At 53.8% G+C, this 17,719-nt stretch overlaps 1 protein-coding gene across 1 annotated transcript; it reads left to right on the top strand.

The window, feature by feature from the left end:
* Nucleotides 1-4,856: 4,856 nt before the first annotated feature.
* VENTX (VENT homeobox) lies at nucleotides 4,857-6,111 on the top strand (the record flags this gene model as incomplete). Its single annotated transcript, XM_082673075.1, has 2 exons — nucleotides 4,857-5,070; nucleotides 5,699-6,111. 2 exons carry the CDS (start codon nucleotides 4,857-4,859, stop codon nucleotides 6,109-6,111), a joined length of 627 nt encoding a protein of 208 aa, XP_082529201.1.
* Nucleotides 6,112-17,719: the final 11,608 nt, after the last annotated feature.

The raw sequence follows: 17,719 nt of genomic DNA, 5'->3' as shown, positions 1-17,719 counted from the left end.
CTCTGCAGTCAGATGCCCAACGGCCAGTTCCCCCAGGAGAGAGCGACACCCCCACCGCACACAGGCAGTCTGACTCTCAGCTCTGCCAGCAGAGGCGACTTGAGCACATCCCACCTGGGGGCTTGGAGATGGGCTGGGCAGGCAGAGCGAGGGAGGCAGCAAGGAGGCTTTAGGATGTGCCGGAGGGCCTGGGCTCTGGGAGAGCTGGTGCCAGAGCAAAGGTCCCAGGTGCCATGGAGCCCTGGCTCCCTGCTGCCTCTGACCCATGGAGAGCGCTAGGCCCACCACCCTAGGCAGAGCACGGACTTGAGAGTCACTCAGGGCTGGGTCCACCCTGCCTGACCCCCACTGCCAAGTCGTCTGTCTCTCTGAGCCTATTTCCTCTCCCACCAAAGCTGGGGTGATAAGAGGTGCCTCAGAGGGGAGACCAGCTCCCTACTGTTGCCGTAACAACTGACTGTACACAGCCCAGATTTACTGCTGCACAGTTCTGGGGCCAGAAGCCCAAGTGGGTCTCCCTGGGCCAAATCAAGTGTCAGCGGCCTGGGCTGGTCCTGCTGGAGGCTCTGGGGGACCCCAGGCCTTAGAGGCCGCCCACCAAAGCCAGCTATGGCTAGCTCATTCCTTCCCACGCTGCCATGTCTCTGGGCCCTCGAGGACCCCGGTGATTAGATTGGGTCTACCTGGATGCGCCAGGATGGTCCATCCCAAGGGCAGTTGATGAACAATCTCAATCCTGCCTTTGCCACGTACACATTGCCAGGTCCCAGGGACTAGGCTGCAGACGTCCTGGGGGGGTGGGTCATTCTGTACCGGACAAAACTACATGCACCTATTGCTCTGGACAGAGAGGTCACTCAGTAAAGATGGGCTTCTCCTCTGATTTCCCCCATCAGGAGGTTTGGCAAAGTTTCAAAGCCCTGGATGTAAAGAGTAAATGTGAAAGTAAATTGGCAGAGAAGATAGAGGTGAACAGGAGAAAAGAAGTGATGTGGGGAGGGACTTCCCTGGCTGTCCAGTGGTTAAGACTCCACACTTCCACTGCAGGTGGCACGGGTTCAATCCCTTGTCAGGGAAATAAGATCCCACATGCTGCGAGGTACGGCCAAAAAAAAGATGTGGGGAGACACTATGAAGTGATGGGGTCGCAGGATGAGTCCCAGGGCCTTCTCTCCTCAGCTCCCACTTTCATCTGAGCCTTCCCCATCTCATGGGCCTCATCTGACTGGGAGCAGGTCCTCTCCTGAGCGACGCCAAAGCATCCACCTGGGGAGGTAGACCTCACGTCCCACCTGGGGGACCTCACGTCCCACCTGGGGGACCTCACGTCCCACCTGCCTCTCTTTTAGCACACCCACTAGCTGCTGGAGCTCATGTCACCTAGTCCCCCTCTGGCCAGAGTCATGGGTAAAGTACCACTTGTGTTTGGAGCAATTTTCCAATAAGTTGAGAAGGAAAATTTCAAAGGCTCCAACACAGATGCCTTTGAGGAGGGGAGTGGCCCCAGCCTTTCAGGATGAATAGGAGGCTCTCTGGGGCCTCAGCAATGACAGCAATGACATAGAGGATGAGGCATAAGTCGATGGTTTCTAACATGGTTCCCCTGGAGATTACACTGTCTGGGAAGTGCGGCCCTTTGGAAGGAGCCCTGAGGAGTGGGTGGTCCCGCCCTGGAGCAAGACCCAGGAGATGGGCCCGTCATGGTCCCTGGTGTGCAAACTGTGCTACCGCCCTGTAAACGGCATCCAGGACGGGATGCCCACCATCCCCATACAAAAGGGGACCATCGCTTTCTTCAGTCACTAACGTGGTATCACCTTCAATCCTGCGGCACCGTCTGGCGTGAGCTCTACGTGACCTCTCCGCCGCAGCATCAAACCCTCCCCTCCACCAGGTTTTAAGAGGAGGGAGAGCACTTCTGTTTGAGTCCTGCCCAGTACCAAACTTGCCCGGATAAATCCCACAAAACAAAATCCATTCTCAAGAATCATCTCGCTACACTGACTCCACTGAGGAGGCCCCTCAGGGCTTCCAATCCCCCCGTGTCTGTACTCGTCACTCATTTCTGGAAGCTAAGGATGTGTTCATTCCCCATGAATTCAGCACCAAAAAGAGGCACAGGAACTGTACTCGGCACTCATTTCTGGAAGCTAAGGATGTGTTCATTCCCCATGAATTCAGCACCAAAAGGAGGCAGAGAAACACAGGAAATGAAAGTGTCTGGGCCTTCGCTTGACCTCCTGTCCCCACACAGCTCAGAGCAAAGTGCAGGGACAATGCCACTCGAACTGGGGGGACAGTGTCTGCCCCAGGGTGGATTGAGTGGGGCATTCTTTGGGGCTTTGCCGTCATTTCAGGGGCTCACCTGGGATGGGAAGGGTGCTCCTGTCCACACAACATGCCTGGCTGGCCTGCTCCTGGGCCGCTGGGAAGCCGGGTCCCTGCAGGTGTCTTCATCCCTCCTGGTGGCCAGAGACGGTGCCCAGGCTCCCCTACACACGGGGTCCAGGGTTCTGCACCCAAAGCCCCCACGTTGACAGAAGTGGGATCCCTTCCTTCTCACCGCCACCATCCCCTGCCCCATCTCCCATCCCAGGGCCCAGCGGGGCTGGAGCTGACACTGTGCTGGAGGCCTGGTTGTGCTCAGTGTTGGGGTCTGGGTTTTGATATCCAAGCCCAGGGGCTCTCCCCCAGCCCCACATCCTCCCTCCCTCCTTCCTCTATGCCCCTGCTGGAGCCAGTGCCAGTCAGGGGCCTGGTCAGCACTGGCCCAGCCTTGCTGGGAACTAGAGACACCAGTCCAACACCCTCAGGGAGCCGGTCCTGAAGGTCGGCCCCTGCGCCTGGCCCCATGGCCCCATCCCACCCCCGGGCTAGCCAGGCCGCAGCCAGGCCCCCACGTCATCCACCCAGAGGCCACCTCCGGAGTGTCCTGAGTGGACATGGGGCAGGCGGAGGCAGCTGGCTGTCATCCTCATTAAAATTCTTTTTCAAACGCTCCTGTGAGTGGCCTGCTAAAGATAAGCTATCAGGAGAGAGGCCTTCAAAGAAAGTGCTCTAATGGTACAATTATCTTCAATCAACTCAGAACATCTTTATTACATTAGAAAGGGGCAATCCATCTTGGAACGCAGAAAGAACTGATCTAGCCACAGATGCAGGCCTGGCCTGGAGGGGTCTGAGGGCCCCTTTCAGTCATGCTTCTAAGTTTGCATGAAGAGAAACTTTCTAATTGAATTTTTCTAGCTGAACTGGATAAAGTGTCACCCAAAGCTAGATTTCATTAAACAACTTTGAGGGTTTCCCTGGTGGCGCAGTGGTTGAGAGTCCGCCTGCCGATGTAGGGGACGTGGGTTCGTGTCCCGGTCCAAGAAGATCCCACATGCCGTGGAGCGGCTGGGCCCGTGAGCCATGGCCGCTGAGCCTGCGCGTCCGGAGCCTGTGCTCCGCAACGGGAGAGGCCACAGCAGTGAGAGGCCTGAGTACCGCAAAAAAAAAAAAAAAAAACACTTTGGTTTTTCAAAAATAAACATGTACGGATTTAGGTTGCTGTTTCCGTGTTCTGGGATATTAATCGGACATAAAGGTGTTACCTGCAAAATAATCTCATGATTTATTCTAAAACACAGTCGGGGTTTCTTTCGTTCCGCGAGAGGCTGCAGAGCGGTGCCTCGTCTGCAGCACCCCAGAAGGTTTTTAAACCAAAGATTGGTTCAGTTTTGGAAAAATAATCCGAGTGAAGCGTAAATCTCTGTCGGGCCTTGGCTCCACCTTCTACGAGCCGTGTCGGGGATCCCTCTCCGCCTGATCCGCGGGGTCCCCGTTGACAGCCCGGCCCCGTCTGGCCGGGTCAGTCGGAGGCCCGCGCCGCGGGGCTTTTCCCAGGTCCCAGGTCCCGCGACTCCGGACGATTCGGCCAAGCAAGTGAGGAGCGGGAGAGGCTGACGGTGAATCCAACACCCAGCGACTGACCTCGCGCCCCAGCGGCCCGAGGCGCCCTGCCTGTGCCCCAAGCCCTGCGTCGCAGGCGGATGAGAGGTCGGCCCCTCGGCCTTCTCCGCGGCTCCGGGCCCTGCCCGGGGACCTTCGACGTGCCCCGCCGGCCGTTCCTGGAGCCAGGCCGTGGGACGCCACGGAGAGCGTTCGGCAGCTACGGGTGCCTAAAAAGCCATTCAGGGTCAGGGCACCTGAGGCCCGACTACAAGGCGACAGAAGCAGGGTCCTCGGTCCGGGCGCAGGTTCAGTCAAAAGCAGCCCCCAGGGTTCGGAGGGAACGCCTGGGCCACAGCAGGCACGCGCCGAAGGCTCAGGCTCCGGACTGGGCGCAGCGGGAAGAGCAGCCGGCGAGCGACAGAGGGACAACACTACGGGAGGCGCCGGCGCCGCCTCTCTGACGGCGCCGAGCTCTCCGCGTCTCAGGATCCGCGCGCGGTCCCGACCTGTGCCCGGACCGCGGCTCAACCAGGTCGCGCCCACTGTGGGCTCCTGCGCGTGGGGAGGCTGGGGCCAGCGCCTCGTGCTCCCCGGGTGTACCAGCCACCTCCCAGCCGGGCCGCAGCGCTCCGGGAGAGGACAGCCAGGCTCTGGGAAGTCCACAGGGGTGCGCCAGGCAGGCCGGGGCTGGGGCGCTAGAGTCCCAGTCGGCCGTCCCGCCCTCCCGGGTCAGCGAAACCAATGGACGCCTGGGTCCACGCGGCAGCGACAGCGGCGATTGGAGAGCTGGGCATGAAAGGGGCGCCGCCTTTTTATAGGGCTCTGAGGGCGGGGGCGCAGTGGAGCCCCCGGCAGTGTCGCGGCGCGCTGGCCCCACGTCGCGCCTGCTGAGCCCCGCCAGCCCCGCGCCCGCCGGCCAGCGCATGGCCCCGGCGTCGCTCGGCATGAACCCTGTTGGGCTCAGGACGTGCAGCAGGGACCGTGCGGGGTCCGGCCCGTTGCCCTTCAGCGTCAAGTCGCTGCTGCAGGCAGAGCACTGGCTGGGCGCGGAGCCCGCGGAGCCCCGGGAGGAGAGGCCGCGGGGCGCCGCGGAACCCCGGGCCTGGGTCCCGGCGGCCGCCCCCTTGTCCTCCCCACGTAAGTGCCCTGTCGCACGGTTCTGGGCTGCGAGAGGAGCCCGCCCGGCCCGGGCTCGGAGGACTAGGGCGGGAAGGACGCTGTCTCTCGTAACTTTGGAAAGTAACCAGCCACTAACGCGCCGGCCCGGGCGCAGAGAAAGAAACCAGCCCACGCGAGCCCACGCGACCACTCCCGCGCGCGCGCGAACCCCACGGCGGCTCCCCGGCCCCACGCCAAACAGGCTTCTGCTCTACCCTGGGGCGGAGCCCGCAACCCAAGACCCGGGGCTTCTTGTCTCGGAGTCTCTCTGGCCGAGCACCCCTTTTGCTGCCGTCACTCCCCGCGATGGTTGACTTCTGCTTGGCCTCTGCGCTTCCCGCCCAAGTTTTTCGCTTTTCCAAGTGGGCAGAGTTCCCCTCCTCCCGAGGGACGCAAGGCCACCGATCTGGGGAGCAGAACCCGAGTCCACAACGGCCCCCCTCTCCGCGCGCCGTCTCCCCGGTGCCTCGCTTCTATTACCCCGGAGGTTTGGGGGTATCTTGTCTCAACTGAGGTCCGCGGTCTCGGCCGGGACACGCATCCGGAACCGTCCTTGGCGCGCACTGCTGGCGTTTGAGCGTCCGCTTTGTGCTCTCTTTCCCCCTAGGCGCCCCCAGCCCTCCACCCTGCACCCTCAGGAAACACAAGAACAACCGCAAGCCGCGGACGCCCTTCACCACCGCGCAGCTGCTGGCGCTGGAGGGCAAGTTCCGCCAGAAGCAGTACCTGTCCATCGCGGAGCGCGCCGAGTTCTCCAGCAGCCTGAGCCTCTCCGAGACGCAGGTCAAGATCTGGTTTCAGAACCGCCGGGCCAAGGCCAAGCGACTGCAGGAGGCCGAGCTGGAGAAGCTGAAGCTGGCGGCCAAGCCGCTGCTGCCCTCGTTCGCCCTGCCCTTCCCGCTGGGCGTCCACCTTCACGGCTCCCCGGCCGTGTACGGCAGCGCGGCGGGCTCCCTGCCGCAGGTGCCGGGACTCCTCGCCGCGCCCGTGGCCGCCTACGGCATGTATTACCTGTCCTAGGGCTGCAAGGCCGTGGGCCCTGGGGGCCCGCTGGGGAGGAAGGGCACGCGCGCAGGGGGTGTAGGGGGCGGGGTGTTGTCTTCCGCCACCGGGGCCACCCCTTCCCAGGTCCGGAGACGGGTCCCCGCGGGCGAGCGGCGCCCCGGCCGGTTCCTTGCTCCTGGTGCGCAGCGGGCGTCTCGGAGTTCTCTTCTTGTCTCGTTTTTCAGGTTTTTGTTTTTGTTGTTGTTAATACTGTGTTAAACTGGATGCCGCAAGACTATCTGTGGGTATCTTACGGTTATTTTAAAAAAATGTTTTTATAAAGTTATGTTAGTGCAAACTTTCCTGAAAGGCAGTGAACATAGTTTTATATTGTCCTCGAAATGGACAAAATAGGACTTTCCAATGTATACAAAGCAGCCAATAAAGTATTCTGAGGTTTCCTCTGTGGACCTGTCTCGGTAACCGCGGCGGCTCGGAAGAACTTAGTAGATTGTTTCTGGCTGCAGCGGCAGGAAACTGATTCGGAACAAAGAAACGACAGGAACAGTTTGGTGCCGGAATTGCTAAAGAGAAACTTACCAACTACTTTCGCTAACTAGGTTTCTCAGCGTTGTGTGCGAGTGGAGACTTTCACGCTTGTTTTAGGAATTTTTCCCGCGTTCATTTATGTATTTATGTATTTTACTAGAGAACGTCCGGGAGCCTGAGGCGAAGTGCTGTCTCTGTGGGATCATGTGCGTGAGGGTGCGTGCGGTGAGTGTGCGCGGGGCATCCACGCGTGGGCCCGGCGGCCTCGGAACCTCGGACTCGTGGAGCGCGGACCGCACCGCGGGCTGGCGCGGTCGCTTGGCTTCCGCGGGGACGGAGCTGGAGCGGGACAGCGGTCGGCGTTGTCCGGCGGAAAGAGAAGGAATGGCCGCGCGCCCGCAGCGGGACCGGCGGCGCCAGCGGCCAGCTGCGTCCTGCCGACTCGCCAGGGTGGCCGGTGGCCGGGGACCTGCTGCGCATCCTTCTGCTGCCTCTTGACAACATGCTGACATAACTTAGGAACCGGGCGCCCAGGCGCCAAGCAAGAGGACGGTCCGACCCTCTCCCCTGTCCGAGCGTCTGCCCTGCCGCCCCCAATGCTCCGACTCAGGGCTGGGGCCGTGGCGGGCGATCTTGGGGTTAGCTCACCTCCCCTCCCTCACCCGCCGGGCCGGAGGGGGCACCTGGGCGGCAGACCGCCTCTGCCGCGTGGGCGTAGGGACACGCAGTGACCACGCGAGAGGCCAATTCCAGGCCCGTCTCTCCCTGTAATGACTGCAGGGCTGGGGTCCTGCCGCCTGCGAAGGCGAAGCACTGACTTTTACTGGGCAGGCAGCGGAGGTGCCGCTCCACGGGAAGCAAGGATAATACTGCATTAATTTACATGTCGTAGCCATCATTCTCCCTCGGTTTCCTGGAAAAATGCAAACTCAGGATGAATTTGAAAGAGAAACTAACGCAGTTCTTGAAGTGCAGCTGCTAAGAATGAAGGCCTGGTGATGGGAAGGGGGAGGAGGCCAGATGCGTCCAGTCCCTCCTGGGGTGTGGGCCAGCGAGTCCTGAACCTGTGCTGCTTAAGCTCAGAACCCAGCTCCAGTCACGATTTGCGAGGGGCCAGACCCGTCCGTGGTCTGGAAAGTGCCAGAGAAGGCAGGTGGGGGCCGCTGCACCAAGGGAGCTGGACGAGGGGCCCAGGGGCCCTGAGAGCGACCACCCGCCTTCTGTGTGCCCAGGCACCTGCAGGACCACATCTGCGGCTTTTTAAGGCCCGTCAATACTTTGATCCTCTTCTCCACACCCCAGAGCGCTGGGCAGCCCGGGGCTGGCAGAGGGATCGGCTGCATCAATTTGCTACGGGTCTGCATGACCGGTTCTGACCAAGACACCTCCCCAGGGAGCCTCTCCTCTCAGGACCCCACGGAGCAGCTCGACCATCCTTTGTCTGACTCAGGGCTTGGCACCCAGACCACTGGAGGGTGAGCGAGGCTCTGTGGAGGCCCAGAGCCCACCAGCTGGGTGCCCTTGCTGGGAAAGGCTGAAGCAAACTTATCAAGACCAAGACTTTCCCATTGTTTTAGACCAGGCTCCCGCCCAGGGCAGAGCACTGTGGACTTCTACTGCCTGTCCACCGTCTCATGGACAACTCGGGCCCCTGAATGCCCTGGGCCAGGTCCTGGGGCCAGGGGACACTGCCGGCCATCTCCTCAGCCACTGTGTCTCCAAGGCCTTGAGGCTGCCCAGCTGGCCGGAGCCAACGCGGGAGGACTCACCCATCAGGACCCTGCACGGAGGGGTCCGAGCTCCAGAGTCCGGCTTCCCCCCCAGCCCCGCTGGTTCCCAGTCACCTGCCTCATGCCCGGCTGCTGGATTTGGAGACAGCAGCCCTGCCCTTGGGAGACCACCTGGACAGGGGGACAGGAGAGCAGTTCAGGGCAGAGCACGCCTCTCTGGAGGTGCAGGGGCCACCTGATCTGGGGACAAGGAGTGGGCCAAGTTATGCAAAGGTGTGGACTGCGGTGACCCCGGTAGTGCCAGAGTGGGGAAGATGGGACCAGGGAGGACGCTAAACAGTGACCCACCCAGCATGCCTGGGTCTCAGGGTCTCAGGAAGACTGCCCTGAGGCTCCCACGTCAGGGTCGCCTCTGGTTCCTGGGTGGGGACCAGGGTCCCTTCCTGGCATCCAGTCAGCTCTATGGTCCCTGCTGGCCCCCGAGCCAACCTGGCCTACTCTGTGCCAGGCGTGGACCCCAGGCCGCAGGTCTTGCGCCTGTGGACCACTCAGAGGGTTGGGCCAGGTCAGTTCTGCTTCAGCACTTCTGGGGGAGGGACTCCCGCAATCTGACCATAGGTCTTGAACGATCATAAAGAAGCAGTGCCGGGAGGGTAGAGGCCCTCTCATGGGACTCCTAAAAGTAAACACTGGGTACTTCTTAAGCTGGGTTGTGGGGCTGTGGTATCTACTGTCCTTGCCAGGACGTGTGATTTTATTTTTTATTTTTATAAATGTATGTATTTATTTATTTATTATTTTTGGCTGCATTGGGTCCTCGTTGCTGCGCGTGGCTGTCTCTAGTTGTGGCGAGCAGGGGCTACTCTTCGTTGCAGTGCGCAGGCTTCTCATTGCGGTGGCTTCTCTTGTTGTGGAGCACGGGCTCTAGGCGCGCAGGCTTCAGTAGTTGTGGCTCGCGGGCTCAGTAGCTGTGGCTTGCGGGCTCTAGAGCACAGGCTCTGTAGTTGTGGCGCACGGGCTTGGTTGCTCCGCGGCATGTGGGATCTTCCCGGACCAGGGCTCGAACCCGTGTCCCCTGCATTGGCAGGCGGATTCTTAACCACTGCGCCACCAGGGAAGCCCAGACGTGTGATTTTACATTTGCTTTTGTGCGTTTAAAACATTTCATAACAAGAAAACACTACTTAGGCAGTACTTCCTCCCAACAGACTGTAAAGACCTTGCCATGATTGGCATGTTAAGAAAAATGCCATTTCTGCATCGCCAGAGATGCCATGCTTCATGGACACAGCCAGGGGCAGGCAAAGGGCAGGGTTCTCTGCTGGCCTCGCTGGTCCCAAATCTGTGCACGCCCTCAGGAAGTATTTCTGAATCACTGTACTTCACCGTGTCCCTGGTGTGATAACGCATAACGCTATCCAGATGGCCTAAAGCTCTGGTACTTTCATTTGACTTTTAAAAAAGTGTTGCCTCATTAGCTAAACATACACAGTTCTTGCTATTTCTGATATTCCATACATTACGCTGTGTTTCCATTGATTAGACCATTAAGAAAAATACCCATATAGCAAATTAACCAACATGGCCATGATGATAAGATGCTAAATTTCAGAGGCAGTAAAATGTGGGCAGGAAATGTCTCAGCATGTTAAGAAGCACGTGTTTTTAAAAACCACGCCAAACAGCTGCATTGTCCTGTGCGCAGCCAAGGGGTGTTACCGTTCTTCCAGGTTGACTTTGAAAATCTGCAGAACGAGGAACCATGTGCTCACCCCTACCCTCGGCGAGCCCGTTTCCACAACTTGGCGTGGTGAGCGCTGCGCTCAGAGGCCCAGAGGCAGCGCCCCTGGACCCTGCAGGAGGCTGGGGAGGCCTCAGGGGCCAGAGAGGATTGCGTTCCTACCCGTGTAAGCAATTGTTTGGGTTTTCTGTTAAATGGAACTGAAACAAAGCACAGTGGTACCCATCTCTTACCTCTTTCTCCTGTCTTACTGGGCCGGCTAGAGCCTGCAGTGTGAGTGTGGCTAGAAGTTTCCAGAAGGGGCATTTTGTCTTATTCTTGCTTTTTAAAGGAAATACTTTTAACATTTCACCATAAGCATGATATGTGCAGGGGGGGTTTCAAAATACCTTTTCCAGGTGACCTACATTTCCTTCTGCAACTAGTTAATAGGACGTTTTATCATCAGTGAGTGTTGTACTTTATCAAATGCTTTTGCTGCGTATATTGAGATGATCAGTTGATTCCCCCATTCAATCTGTTAATGTGGTAAATTATAGTGGAAAGTTCGATTTCTCCATATTCTTTCCAACACTTGCTATTATCTGGTATTTTGATTCCAGCCAGCCTAGTGGGTGTGAAGTCTCAGGCTTTAATCTGTGTTTCCCCGATGGCTAGAGATACTGACTGTCTTCTCATGTGCTCATTGGCTATTTATGTATCTTCTTCAGAGAAACATCTATTTAAGTCCTTTGCCCATTTTTTAGCTGGGTTGTCTTTTGTGTTGAGTTGTAGGAGTTCTTTATACATTCAGGATATTAAATCCTCATCAGATACAGGATTTGCAAATATTTTCTTCCATTATGTGGGTTGTCTTTCCACTTTCTTGATTGTGTCATTTGAAGCACAAACTATTTTAATTTTGATGAAATACAATTTATCTATTTTCAATTTTGTCGCTCATGCTTTTGGTGTCATACCTAAGAACCCTTTGCCAAATTCAAGATCATTAAGATTCACTCTGTGCTTTTTTCCGAAGTGTTTTATAGTTTCGTCTCGTACATTTAGGTCTTTGATGCATTTTGAGATAATTTTTGAATATTTTGTGAGGTAAGGGTCCAACTTGATTCTTCCCCGCGTGGTTATCCAGTTATCCCACACCATTTGTTGAAAAGACTACTCTCTCCCCATTGGATGGTCTTCGTGTGCTGTCAAATATCACTCGACCATAGGGGTATGGGTTTATTTCTGGGCCCTCAGTTCTATTCCATTGGTCAATATATCTATCCTCCTGCCAGTACCACAGTGTCTTGACTACTGTTGCTTTGTAGTAAGTTTTGAAACCTTCTTTTGTTCTTCTTTCAAGAATGTTTTGGCTCTTCTGGGTTCCTTGCAGTTCCATATTAGAATTAGGTTGTCAGTTTCCACAAAGACGTCCACTGGGATTCTGACAGAGATTTTGCATCGAATCTGTAGATTAGGGACTGTTTCGGGAAATATTGACATTTTAACAATGTTAAGTCTTCCAGTCACGAGCGTGAGATGTTTTTCCAATTATTTAGATCCTCTTTAATTTCTTTGAACAATGTTCTGTAGCTTTCAGGGTATAAGTTTTGCATTTTTTTGGTTAAATTTATTCCTAAGCATTTTATTCTTTTTGATACTATTGCAGTTGGAATTGTTTTCTTAAGTGTATTTTTGGATTGTTCATTGCAAGGGTATAGAGAGATAACTGATTTTGTACACTGATCTTCTATCCTGCCACCCTGCTGAGTTCTTTTATCCGTTCTCATCATTTTTCAGTGAGCTCCTTAGGATTGTCTACATACAACATCATGTCATCTGTGAACAGAACTAGTTTTACTTCTTCCTTTACAATCTGGATGCTCTTCCTTTCTTTCTTTCTTTCCTTTCTTTCATTCTTTTCTTTTTCTTTTTTGCCTAATTGCTCTGGCCAGAACCTCCAGTACAATGTTGGATAGAAGTGACCAGACAGGTATCCTTGCCTTGTTCCTGAAAGCATCCAGTCTTTCACCATTGAGTATGATGTGAGCTGTGGGGTTACCGTAGATGCCATTATCAGATTAAAGAAGTTCCCTTTTATCCTTAGTTGGATTTTGTCAAATGACTTTTCTGCATCAATTGAGATGATCGTGTGGTTTTTGTTTTTGCGGTACGCGGGCCTCTCACTGCCGTGGCCTCTCCCGCCGCGGAGCACAGGCTCCGGACGCGTAGGCTCAGCGGCCACGGCTAACGGACGCAGCCGCTCCGCGGCACGTGGGATCCTCCCGGACCGGGGCACGAACCCGTGCCCCCCGCATCGGCAGGCAGACCCCCAACCACTGTGCCACCAGGGAAGCCCTGTTTTTTATTCCATTGATATGATGTATTACACTAAATGTTTTTCTGATGTTAAACCAACCTAGCATTCCTGGGATAAATCCCACTTAGTCATGGTGTATAATTCTTTTCTTTTTTTAATATTTATTTATTTATTTGGTTGCACCGGGTCTTAGTTGCAGCAGGTGGGCTCCTCTTAGTTGCGGCTCACAGGCTCCTTAGTTTCGGCAAGTGGGCTCCTTAGTTGTGGCATGTGAACTCTTAGTTGCGGCATGTGGGATCTAGTTCCCTGACCAGGGATCGAACCTGGGCTCCTGCATTGGGAGCATGGAGTCTTAACCACTGCACCACCAGGGAAGTCCCATGGTGTATAATTCTTTTTATATGTTGCTGGATTTGGTTTGTTAAAGTTTGTTGAGGATTTTTGCATCATAGTCACAAGAGATATTGGACTATGCCCTCCTTGTGATGTCTTTGGTTCTGGTAACATACTAATCCTGGACTATAAAAGGAGTTGGAAAGTGTTCCCTCCTCTTCTGTTTTTAGGAAGTTTTTGAAAATTTTGTATTAATTCTTCTTTAACTATTTGGTAGAACTCGTGAACCTATCTGGTCCTAAACTTTTCTTTAGGGGTAGTTTTGTGTGTGTGTGTATGTGCGTGTGTGTGTGTGTGTTTTAACTAATTTAATGTTTTCAGCTGTTATAGGTCTATTCAGATTGTCTGTTTCTTCTCGAGTCAGTTTTATGACTCTGTGTCTTTCTAGAAATGTGCCCATTTCATCTAAGTTATCTAATTTGTTGGGATACAATTGTTTCATAATATTGCTTCATAGTCTTTTTTATATCTGTATGGTACGTGGTGATGCCTCCACTTTCATTCTGATTACTGGATGTAGGATTCTTGACAATTTTTTTTTTTTGGCTGCGCCTCAAGGCACGTGGGACCTTAGTTCCCCCACCAGGGGTGACCCATGCTCCCTGCATTGGAAGTGTGGAGTCTTAACCACAGAACTGCCAGGGAAGTCCCCTTGACAGTTTTTTAATAGCATAAGAGCACTTTGAATATGTTATCTCACTTCTTTCTGGCGTTTGTTATTTCTGATGAGAAGTCAGCTGCTACTTTTATTGTCTCTGGACTCCCTTTGCATTTATCCTACTTGGAATTCATTGAGATTCCTGGATGTATAGGTTATTTGTTTTTCAATAAATTTGGGAAGCTTTCAGCCATTATTTCTTCAAGTTTTTTTGCTCTTTTCTCTGTCTTCTCCCCCTGGTACTCCCATCACATGCATGTTGGTGTTCTTAATGGTATCTCAAGTTTCACTGAGGCTCTCTTCATTATTTTTTCTCGATGTTTTTTGGCTTACATAATCTCAATCAATCTTCAAGCTCATTATTCTTTCTTCTGCTAGTTCAGCTCTACTGTTGGGTTCCTCTAGTGAGTTTTTAGAATTTTTCAGTGTTTGTACTTTTCAACTCCAGAATTTCCATTTTGTTCTCTTTAAAAAAATAATTTCTATCTCTTTATCGATAGTCTCTATTAGATGAGACATTGTCATCGACCCTTCTTTTCATTCTTTAATCATAGTTTCCTTTAGTCCTGTGAACATGTTTATAACATGCTTATAATGGCTACCTTGGAGTCTTTTCTGGTAGATCTGACATCCTGTAATGCTCACAGGCAGTCTCTGTTGCTTTGCTTTTGCAGATATAAGGGTTATACATTCCTGTTTCTTTGCATGCCTCATAATTTTTTGTTGGAGATTGGACATTATAGATAGTATGTTGTAGCAACTCTGGGTACTGGTCCCTCTCCTCTGGGGCTTATTATTATTTGCTTGTGCATTGTTTTTGTGACCGGCTGGGTTATTTCCGTGAAGAGTATCTGCTGCCCCACGCCCACACCGAGTGTTAAGCCTCTGATGCCCTGAGGGAGATGCGCCTCTGGGTACATGCACAGTCACCTGGGACCACACCCAGCTGTTAAACTCCAGTAATTGCCTGATGATTGCTCTACAGTTTTCAACGAGCCCGTGGGCATAAATTCCTCGACAAAGTAATCCAGTCAAGGTCTCTGACACGGTCTTTTCCAAGTCGGGCCTTTCCTGTTTGTTTCCACCCCAGTTTTCTTATCACTTGCTTCCCTCCTGTGAACCAGCTTCCAACTTAGCCTGTACTCGACACTCCTCCTGAGTGCCCCCCACCACCTCACTGTTCCTGAGAACTTGGGCTTCAACTTCTCCACAGTCTGTTGCAAACAGAGTCAGCTCCTTTGGGAAGAAATTAGGAGAGATCTGTTTTCCCGACTTGCTCATCACCCCCCCCATCCCCCCAATCTCTGAGCCATGGCTCTGGAACTGGGGTGACGACAAGGGCAGACTTCTCTCTGTGTGACGCCCCTGCTCCAGGAGCTCCACGGGAGGGGCACTAGCCTGGTGTCCTCTCAGCCGCCTCTCCTGGTGAGAACCACTGCCCCACAGCCAGGGAAGGTGCCCAGGGCCTCAGCACCACTCAGTGGTGCCAAGGTAGAGCCTCCACTCCAAGAGCTGGGCTGGGCAGGAGGGAGGCCCTGCTCTCAACCAGCCTCACCCACACTTGCCTCAGCAGCAGGCACTGGGCAGGTACGAACACCTAGGCCTGCAGCTCAGGGAAGGAAGCCCTTCCACGCGGAGCCGGGGGACAGGAAGTCTTCTGTTCTCAACTGCAGCCTCTGGCGCAGGGTCCCTGCGTCCCCGAGCTGAGTGGGGAGGAGGGAGTGGTCTTGGGTCAGATACCCCACTCTCCTTTCTTACCAAATTTTCATAGATTTTCTTGGATGGATGCTTCTCTATTTGCTGCTTGCCTGCAGGACCATTCCCAGAGGTTGTAGGTATTGTTGTCTTTTTGTTTTTGCTGTTATAGTTCTCACCAGTTTCACTGGGAATGGGTTGTGGAGCGCCTCACACTGCCTTCATGTAAGTTACCCCGCAGGTAGTCTTGGTTTGGTTTTTTCAGTTTATTTGAACCTGGATCTCACTAAGGTCCACACACTGCCGTTGATTGCTGTGTGTCTTAGGGATTTGGTGTCTGGGTCTTGCTCCCTGCGTCCTGGGTGTGGTTCACGTGTTCTGTGTCTGGAAGCTTGACCAGGGCCCCGGTGCCTCTGTGCCCGCCTCACATCTCTCAGGCTACCTGAGAAATGAGCAACAACTCCTCCCGAGATGCCTGGGCCTGCCGGCAGCATCTCCCACCGGCCGCTCCGAGGCTCCCCGCCCTGCGGCTTCTCTGACCACACTGACCCTTCACACCGCAGACTTGGAAGCGTGAGGGAGTGAGTTCATGCCCGTGGGGACGCCGGTGGACAAATCCTCTGCTCTCGGGTCTCCAGTGGGACGGAGCCTCAATTGCCCACAGTGGGGACCACTCCAATAACGCCCCCCTAGGGTGGGCTTTCCCTCTTCCCTTGTTTCACGCTCCCAGCCCCCCACTCCTGTCCCTTAGGATCATCTCTCAAAATAAACCACCTCCATGCAACCCCTTACCTCAGGCTCTGCCTTGATGTTTTGGCAAGACTATGTAATAGGTTGTGTGGTGAACGTCTATCAGGAAACAGCCAGTGTCTGGTTCACCCTTTTTGTCATGTCTGCAGACGCTGACATCAACACCTCGTTACCCAGAGGTGTAGTTCTTTCAGGAAAGGTAGGAGAAGTCCTTGACTTCCCCTTGATTTACCAGTTTTCAGAAGATGTCAATTACTGACATCCTCCCAACGTAGTCAATGAGGTTTTATTTTTAAAGAATGCTATGAGCTCATGGATTTAAGTGTATTTCATGCACTTCCTTCAATTGTAGTTCTTGTTCTCGGAGCCACTCAAGCGGTCCTGTTCTTGGCCAGCAGGACCTTCTTGAGGTGGCTCGTGACTCCCAGCTTGGCATTCCTCAGTAACTTCCTTGATTTCAAAAAACTAGTCCAGGCTTTCAGTAAAGTTATTGATTTAATAAATATGGTATGTACATTATGGGTTTATAGCAATACTTCTAATTCAAATTCAGGACTATGGGGTTTTAATTAACTTCAGTGATCCTAAACCTGTATCTTCTTTTTCCCAAGCCAAAAATTTTCAGTTCTCAACACTACTCAGATCATTTGGTACTTGGGACATTTGAGCTGTTCTCAGTAATTGGCTATTAAAAATTTCACTGAATAGTGAAATACCGTTAGGGTATTTTGAATTTTTGCCAATGTGAGTTCAGGATATATCCCCAGAAGTAGGACTGCTAGGTCAAAGGGTAACTGCAGAAGTGATCTTGTTAGGCATTGGTAAACTCCACTTCGTAGGTGGCTGCAGCGTTCAGCACCCCACTTATAACGTGTGAGAGCGTAAGCTGCGTGTCCCCCACCCCCTGCAACAGGCTGTGCCGTCAAACCTTTGGGCTTTTGTCAACTGCACGTGTAAGAAAGGGTCTGTGCATTTTTTTTTTTTTTTTTTTTTTTTGCGGTACGCGGGCCTCTCACTGTTGTGGCCTCTCCTGTTGCGGAGCACAGGCTCCGGACGCGCAGGCTCAGCGGCCATGGCTCACGGGCCCAGCCGCTCCGCGGCATGTGGGATCTTCCCGGACCGGGACACGAACCTGTGTCCCCTGCATCGGCAGACGGACTCTCAACCACTGCGCCACCAGGGAAGCCGGGTCTGTGTATATTTATTTCTACTTCTCTGGCTATAAGTGAAATGAGGGGTCTGTTTCTGTTACTCAGATGTTCTGCTTTGGCTAAGGTTGTGTCAAGGCAACACAGAAAAGGCATTTGCAGAAAAGTGAACTGGGGGTGAAAACTCATACCTAATAATTTTTTATTTTTATAAATTTATTTTATTTACTTATTTTTGGCTGCATTGGGTCTTCATTGTTGTGCGTGGGTTTCCTCTAGTTGCAGCGAGTGGGGGCTACTGTGTGTTGCGGTGCGCGGGCTTCTCATTGCGGTGGCTTCTCTTGTTGCGGAGCACGGGCTCTAGGCATGTGGGCTTCAGTAGTTGTGGCACACGGGCTCAGTAGCTGTGGCTCCCGGGCTCTAGAGCGCAGGCTCAGTAGTTGTGGCGCATGGGCTTAGCTGCACCGTGGCATGTGGGATCTTCCCAGGCCAGGGCTTGAACCCGTGTCTCCTGCATTGGCAGGCAGATTCTTAACCACTGTGCCACCAGGGAAGCCCATTTTTTGATTTTAAATTTTATTTTATTTTTTGGCTGTGTCGGGTCTTAGCTGCGGCATTTGGGGTCTTCACTGAGGCACGTGGGACCTTTCCGTTGAGGTGCAGAGGCTCTTCGTTGTG

This window comes from Grampus griseus (genome assembly GCF_964374135.1).
Source record: "Grampus griseus genome assembly, chromosome: 16".
Classification (NCBI taxonomy): Eukaryota; Metazoa; Chordata; class Mammalia; order Artiodactyla; family Delphinidae; genus Grampus; species Grampus griseus.
The sequence above is the reverse complement of the archived record's forward strand: the minus strand, read 5'-3'. Positions and strand labels throughout refer to the sequence as shown.